Source organism: Geospiza fortis, unplaced genomic scaffold (assembly GCF_000277835.1).
Source record: "Geospiza fortis unplaced genomic scaffold, GeoFor_1.0 scaffold130, whole genome shotgun sequence".
Classification (NCBI taxonomy): Eukaryota; Metazoa; Chordata; class Aves; order Passeriformes; family Thraupidae; genus Geospiza; species Geospiza fortis.
Window position 1 is genome coordinate 5,116,654 of NW_005054300.1, and position 7,395 is coordinate 5,124,048.

The 7,395-nt window shown below is 60.7% G+C and overlaps 2 protein-coding genes across 5 annotated transcripts in view; one reads left to right on the plus strand and one right to left on the minus strand.

Moving 5' to 3' along the window:
* SEMA4G (semaphorin 4G) overlaps positions 1-6,741 on the plus strand; it is an 8,619-nt gene extending 1,878 nt beyond the window's left edge. The window contains exons 3-16 of one of the 4 annotated variants that reach the window (XR_004082417.1): positions 172-234; positions 314-412; positions 1,563-1,656; positions 1,840-1,953; positions 2,142-2,308; positions 2,457-2,626; positions 2,791-2,935; positions 3,013-3,235; positions 3,322-3,437; positions 3,761-3,912; positions 4,103-4,164; positions 4,246-5,512; positions 5,724-5,853; positions 5,936-6,741. Coding sequence is in view for 2 of the 4 variants with exons in the window: in XM_005416413.2 (XP_005416470.1) it covers positions 172-234; positions 314-412; positions 1,563-1,656; positions 1,840-1,953; positions 2,142-2,308; positions 2,457-2,626; positions 2,791-2,935; positions 3,013-3,235; positions 3,322-3,437; positions 3,761-3,912; positions 4,103-4,164; positions 4,246-5,102 (2,262 nt within the window). In the remaining 2 variants the exon portion in view is untranslated. Of the gene's footprint in view, positions 1-171; positions 235-313; positions 413-1,562; positions 1,657-1,839; positions 1,954-2,141; positions 2,309-2,456; positions 2,627-2,790; positions 2,936-3,012; positions 3,236-3,321; positions 3,438-3,760; positions 3,913-4,102; positions 4,165-4,245 lie in introns of all 4 variants that reach the window. The other 3 variants (XR_004082415.1, XM_005416413.2, XM_031062441.1) reach the window with 3 other exon arrangements.
* Positions 6,742-6,791: 50 nt separating this feature from the next.
* MRPL43 (mitochondrial ribosomal protein L43) overlaps positions 6,792-7,395 on the minus strand; it is a 1,473-nt gene continuing 869 nt past the window's right edge. Inside the window, exons 2-3 of the mRNA XM_031061358.1 lie at positions 7,201-7,332; positions 6,792-7,023 (exon numbers count right to left, since the gene is read on the minus strand). Coding sequence (XP_030917218.1) covers positions 6,809-7,023; positions 7,201-7,332 — 347 coding nt within the window. The 3' untranslated portion in view covers positions 6,792-6,808. The remainder of the gene's footprint in view (positions 7,024-7,200; positions 7,333-7,395) is intronic.

Here is a 7,395-nt window from a genome sequence, read left to right on the forward strand (position 1 = left end):
GGGGGATGTGTGCAGGGTGCCATCTTGTGTTCTGAGCAACCATCCCTCCCTAAACAAATAAATAAGGATTTTATCATCTCTGATGGCTCTGATGAAAGCTGGAGGTTACAGTGACAGCGGGACCACGCAGTGATGGGGGTCATGCAGTAGCAGTCTCTCTTCTCCTTGCAGATCCACTGGGAAGCCTCCCCGGAGAAGCGGATGGACTGCCTGCAGAAGGGCAAAAACAACAAGGTAGAGCCGCTGGGTGGGTGCCAGGGAGGGGCTGCCCCCGCTTTTCCTGGCTTGTAACACCTGCACTCCCCCTCTGCAGACCGAGTGCTTCAACCACGTGCGGTTCCTGCAGCGGCTGAACAGCACTCACCTCTATGCCTGCGGGACCTACGCCTTCCACCCGCTCTGCGCCGCCATCGTGAGTACGGCTCACCCACAGCTGCTCCTGTCCCCTGCCACTGTGTCACCCTGGAGAGGTGCAGCCCCTGTCCTCTGCCACCATCTCCACCCACAGCCCCACTCCCTTTCTACCGCTGTCCCTGCCCCTGCCTGGCTCACTCCCAGGTGAGTGACTCCCAGGCTGGGGTGAGTAAGGTTGAGGATGTGGCCACCGTGATGCAGATGCCATGAGTCCCCGCTCCAGCACTGGGATTGGACTCTGACCCCAGGCAAGGGCTGGGGATGGATCAGTGCCATGGGGGATGCACATGGGCTCAGCAGGATGGGATGCACCCGCCCTGGACCTGATCTCCACTGCCTGCTGTTGCAGAATATCCTCTCAGAGGAGGGGCTGCAGAGTGGCTGATGGCAGGTGGCATGCATGCCCAGGGAAAGATGACAGGGGGAGAATTGACTCAGTAGCCCCTCCCCAGGGATTTCCTGTGCTAGTCTGAGAGTCCACACATGGCTGTGACTCATGTGTCCAAGAGCAGCTTTGTTTTATGTGGGACTTTGACCCCCTTTCAATAGCTCCTTGAGTCAGTGGAGACTCAGTTGTCATTTGCCCACCTCCCTTCCTGAGCTGAGGGGCAAAGGAGCCCCATGACCATGTCTGCAGTGCGGCCAGGGAGCCCTGGAGAGGCTGTGCCTGTTCCCATGGCTGTGCTGCTGGTCCGGTTTGGCCCTCGCACACACTGGAAATTGGGTGGAGGAGCTGCCAAGCTGGAAGGGCCCTGTCATTATTTAACATGCTTTGAACTGCAAACCCCAAAGAAAGTAACTCCTGCTATGACATGGACAGCACCTGGGGGGACTCCAGGCTGGCTGAGCAACATCTGCCAACCAGGCACTATCTGGTAATATTGGCTGCACTGGCTGGCTCCTGCCCAGTGCCCATGCAAAGCCCAGCTGGGGCTCCTCTTCCTCCCAGAGCCCTCTACCCACTCTTGGCTGGGGTCTGTGGCTGGCTGTGTGGTTTCTGACCAGCTGGAGGGTTCTTCTTACTTGGACAAGGGCATGGCTGTAGGCATCACTTTGTCCCTGCTAGCAGGCTCAACAGAGAGCCTGAGGCTGGCAGGTGAGGTGGGTCTGTCCCCTCCTGTCTAACCTGATTCCCTGTCCCCTTCAAGGATGCCAACAGGTTCATGTTGCCGTCTCACTTTGAAGAAGGCAAGGAGAAGTGTCCATATGACCCTGCCCGTGGCTACACTGGCCTCATTGTGGGTAAGCAGCACCTTTCCGGGGCTGGTGGGGACATGCAGGTGGCACTGACCACGGCCCCATCCCAGCACCGCTCCAGGGAGTGCCAGTGGTCCTCCCCCCACTCGTCTGCCTGGGACAGTGGGATGCTGGTGGCCTGTGGGGCTGTGGCCCACAGGGATGCTGATGGGCACCTGCCCTGCACAGATGGAGGCTTGTACACAGCAACACGCTATGAGTTTCGGAGCCTCCCCGACATTCGGAGGAATCTGCACCAGCGGCCACTGAAAACGGAGGAGTCCCCACTGCACTGGCTGAATGGTGAGATGTCCCCATCCCTCCCATCTCGTGGGCTGTGGGACACTGTGCATTTCCCTGGAGAGTGTGGAGTAGGTGTGGGGGATGGCTCTGGAGTCCTGTGTGGTTTGCTATGAGAAGAAACTGAGGCAGGGAAGGATTCCCCATTTTGTGTTGGTCTCCGATCACCACCTCTTGCTCCGTGTCCCCAGATGCTGAGTTTGTGACCTCTGTGCTGGTCCGGGAGAGCAGGGACAGCCCTGTGGGTGACGATGACAAAATCTACTACTTCTTTATGGAACGGGCAGGAGAGGAGACCACATCCTTCTTTGACAAGAGTCAGGTGGCCCGAGTGGCCCGGGTGGCCCGTGTCTGCAAGGTAGGCATGCTCCCAGCCACAGGGAAGCCAGCACTGCTCCTGTTGGTGCAGGGGCAGCATGCCTCCGCCTGTGGGAAGACTGAGGCACAGGCAGAGGGGAATGAACAACTGTCCAGCCTGTGCAGAAATGCTCTCTGCACCCTCCCAGAGCGATGTGGGGGGGAAGAAGATTCTGCAGCGCAAGTGGACGTCCTTCATGAAGGCACGCCTGGTCTGCTACATCCCCTACTATGAGGTGCTGCGCAGTGTCTGCAGCCTGGACGGGGGCGGCTGGGCCAGCACTGTCTTCTATGCTGCCTTCACACTCTCAGCACAGTGGTGAGTGGGGCAGTGGCCAAAAGGATTGGGGCTAAAAGTCTGCAGCACCAGGGGAGCCAGAGATGTGTGAGGGGATGCACAGGCAGGTGCTGAGCACTTGGGGGGTGCATTGGCTGGGAGCACCCATGTATCTGCCCAGGCTTAGGCGAGGTTCTGCTCCTCAGGAGGACCATGGAGGCCTCGGCCGTGTGCCGCTACAACATCTCGGCGGTGCAGCGTGCCTTCGAGGGCCCCTACATGGAGTACCAGGACTGGGCTCGCAAATGGTCCCGCTACGACGGTGCAGTGCCCGAGCCCCGGCCCGGCTCCGTGAGTGCCTAGGAGTGCAGAGCATGGGTGGCATGGGGCAGCTGCCTTCCTCTCTGACCCCTGTTTCCCCTGGGCAGTGCATCACGGACCACTCCCGCAGGAAGGGCTACAACTCCTCGCAGGACCTGCCCAACAGTGTCCTGGACTTTGTCAAGCTGCACCCACTCATGTTTGAGGAGGTGAAGCCAGCTGGCGGGGAGCCGCTCCTGGTGAAGAAGAACGTGGTGTACAGCCAGCTGGCTGTAGACAGGGTGCAGGCCCTGGATGGCCGCTCCTATGATGTGCTCTTCATGGGGACAGGTGAGTGTGAGATGAGTTTGATGGGCCTCTGCTGGGTAAAGGCCACACCTCACATTCCCTCCTGAATCCCCTGCTCTGCTCTCCAGGGGATGGCTGGATCCACAAGGCTGTGGTGGTGAACTCTGGCATGCACATTGTGGAGGAGGTGCAGGTGTTCAGGGACCTGCAGCCTGTGGAGAGCCTGGTGATCTCCCACATCCAGGTGAGGGGTGGAACAAGTAGGGGGAGACTACATATGGGGCATGCTTGTGCTGTGAAGCTGCCATTTGCTGTTTGGGGTGTTGGGGGGACATGACTCCTGGGTCACCTCAGCTTGGGATATGTGCTGGAGCCCAGGAGGGTAGCTTGGGGAAATGAACCAGCCTGGCCACCAGCACTGACTGGGAGCTAGGGGCCCTTCTCGTGCACACCCATGAAGGGAGAGCTGTGCTGTGGGGCTGGGGAAGATCTCTGGGCACCATGGGTCACTCCACAGCCCAGCAGCACCATGCCAGATCTATACTGAGCCAGCCCTTTCCCCTGCAGAGGAGCCTGTACGTGGGGGCAGCCAGTGGGATCGTGCAGGTGCCCCTGGCCTCCTGCGCCAAGTACGCCTCCTGCTATGACTGCATCCTCGCCCGGGACCCCTACTGTGCGTGGGATGGCAGGGCATGCCGCACCATCGCCACCACAGACAGGTAGGGATGGGCTGCCCATCCGCAGATGGGTCCCCATGAACCTTCCACTTGCCCCATCCCACGCTGTTTCACGTCACCCCAGAGCCAACCCCAAAGGTCTGGCATCTGACAGTGGGTCTCCTGGTGGCCATGACCCCCATAAGGGTGGGCTCAGCTGAGGCTGTATGGCTGAGCCCCCCATGCCTTGCAGCACAGGGCTGGTGCAGGACATTCAAAATGGCAACAAGGGATGCCGGAGCAGCTTTGGACGGGGTGAGTCTCTCCTGCCCTTTGGGACCATGGGGATGCTGGTGTCCAGCATCCCTTAGAATAGCTGGGAGAGGTGCAAGGCAGTGCGTGTCCCCACAGGCTCCCTGCTGTGGAAGAACCGGACGGTGCTGCAGGGGGATGATGTGCTGCTGCCCTGTGACCAGCGCTCCAACCTGGCCCGAGCTGTGTGGCTGCTGAACGGCAGTGAAGTGCTGGGCACGGGGCAGGACCGGCTGCGCGTGGGTGTGGACGGGCTGCTGGTGACGGACACGCTGCCCCAGCACAGCGGCGAGTACCGCTGCTACGGCGAGGAGCAGGGTCTCCGGACACTGTTGGCTACCTACAGCCTCTCCGTGCTGCCCGAGCTGCCCCGCAGCCCTACAGCTGCCCCATCACCCCATGCTGCCAGCCAGACGACCAACGACATGAAGGTGGCTTACATTTCCACCATTGTCACCCTGGTGGTGCTCTGCACCGTGCTCAGCATCATCCTCCTGTACGTGTCCTGCCTGGAGAAGCGCAAGGGCAAGTATGTGCTAGGGGAGCCTCGGCCAGCCAGCGTGGAGCTGCAGACCGTCTCGGCCAACTGCCTGCGCAAGGGCCACCGGGAGGAGGAGGAGGAAGAGCTCACCTACCCCGACGGCTGCCTGCGGATCATCCCTGGCGAGGCGCCCACGGCTGCTACCTCCCCAGTCAAGGAGCTGCCGGCTGCCGTGCCCCCAGTGCCACCCCCGCTGCCAGCCGAGCTCACCAACGGCGTGGGGGCTCTGCCCAACGTCCTGCGCAAGATGAACGGCAACAGCTACATGTTGCTGCAGCAGCAGGAGGAGCCACTGGCCTCCCCGCTCTACAATGCATCCTTCACCGAGGAGCTCAGCAAAATCCTGGAGAAGCGAAAACACACGCAACTGGTGGAAAAGCTGGACGAGAGCTCCGTGTAGGGGCTGGGGGGGGGGGCCCTGCCAGTGGGGCCCTCCTCCCCTCCAGCCCCTTCTCCCACCCTTTGCCAGCAGTTACAAGACAGGCAAAACTACCTCCTTGATAGCAGAGCTGGGCCGGGCCCAGGCTCGGCCAATCTTTTGGTTTTTGAATCACTTTTGAGACTGCCTGTACAGAAAAAAAAGAAAAAGTACCTATTTAAATTTGGAGCTCTATTTATGTATAAAAACCCACTGATGGTGGCCACGAGCTGGAGAAAGGAGCTGGCACCTGGCTGAAGGTGGACACCATGGGGAAGGGAGAGTTTTTGTCTGTTCACCCAGGCGTGAGAGAGACGCTGTTGTGGATGTGTGGACTTGGCCAGCCCTGCTGGGTGTCCCTTGGCACACAGGAGCTGGATAGCTGCTGAGAGGTGGGTGAAGAGCACAGAGGGGGGCTGAGGGCTGACATACTGTGCCTGTGCCTCTCACGGGGCACAGGACCCCTTGCTGATGGAGGGCTGCTGAGTTTTTCCCAGCTGCCAGCCCTCAGGCAGGAGAGGGGCCCTGGACACATCTCACATTGTGAGGGGTGGTCTCGGTGGCTTCCAGCCCCTACCTGCTGTTCTACATCTGCCCCCTCAGGGTTTCCTCTCTGGGAGAGGATGGTTTGGTGAGGCACAAGAGATAGGGCGAGGAGCTGATGTCCTGAACACCCTGGAGCAGCTGGTGAAGGGGCATGTGCCCACTGCGAAGAGGCCAGAAGAGGCCACAGGTGAAATATGGGGCTGGGTGCACTGGGGAGGTGGCACCCCCAGGGCCTCCGACCCTGACAGGGCTCTGCTCCCTTTCCCCAGGGCACTGGATGCAGCAGCAGGCAGCAAGATGCACTAGCAGCAGGACTGGCAGCCACCAGCGTGCCCTGCAGCATGACAAGGGACCAGCACATCATCCACATGCCCCTGATGTCTGCAGTGCCCCAGTGGCTCCAAGCACAACGTGTTTCTGCCCTTCTGTGCAGTGCTGTTGGTGAACTGGAGTTCAGGCACAGCCCTGCCACCCATGGGAAAATGCGTGGGCAGGGAAATGTCCTCACACAGTGAGGAAGAAGAATCTTGGACAAGGGCCTGCCTCCCTCTGGAGCCTTCTCTTCATGGCATTTTCCAGGAGCAGCCATGGTCCCTAAATCCTCCCAACTGTTTCTGCCATTGCCACCTCCTGGGGACTGAGAGATGGGGGTGACAAAAGCATCTCATGCTCCAGGGACAGTGTGGTGACACTGGAGAAGCTGGGGAGGGACACAGTTGTGGGGGTCCATGTCTTCCCCCATGTTCCTTGCTCATACCTCCATGATCAGGACATGGCCAAGGGCTTGGCCTGCAGGGGAAACAGAAGATAGGTGACAACCCCCAGGGTCTCTCACAAGATGCAGCTCAGGCCTCCTATTCCAGGAGAGTGAGGCTTAGCAGGAAAAGGCAAGAGTTGCACACTCTGTCACCCTGCCCCAGCCCTTGTTTTCGCTGCAAGAAGGGGGCATGAGCCACCCCCAAGGACTACCCCAAGGACTACCCCCAACCCTCCGAGGAGGGGCATCACTCTGTGTCTGGCACTCCTCATGCACAGCTCCACATTCCCCCCAGCAATAAAAATGGCTCTGTCTGGACGTGGTGTAGCAGCATTCCTCAAAAGGCAGGAGAAATGGATGCAGAGACGTGGGGGTGGAGGAGGTTTTATTGGGGTTGCAGGCGTGGGCCCTGGACGGTGAGGATGGAGGGTTTGTTGGTGAGGGGGTGCCACTGGCCCTGGACGCTGGGGTTGTCAGTGTGGAAGGGCTTGCGGATGCGGATGATGTCCAGGCCAGACTGGTTGGCCAGCTTGGTGGCCAGCTGCACGATCTCCTCACTCGTCTTGCTGGCAATGAGCTCGTCCCGCACGGTCCCGTTCACTGCAGCAGAGTGAGGGGGTCAGGCTGCGATTCCCCCACTCCACAGCCTCCGGGGAGCAGCTGCTGCTCCCCCATCCCACAGCAGCTGCCCCGGCACCACCTGCGCCGGGCAGAGGTGGTACAGAGCCAGGGCAGGGAGACCCCCCCCGTCCCCTTCCCAAAGCCCCCAGCACTCACAGTACTCGGCCCGCAGCACCGGGGCCGGGCCCGGGCCCGAGTGGGGGCTCACGTAGAGGACGACATCGGGGTGCTGCCGGGCGAAGTCCTGTGCCGCCTCCTCCACGAACTGCCTGGGGGCCAGAGGGGACCCTCAGCCCCAGCCGGGCCAGAGAAGGGACGAATCGCCACAGCCGCCAGACATGGGTCACCGTC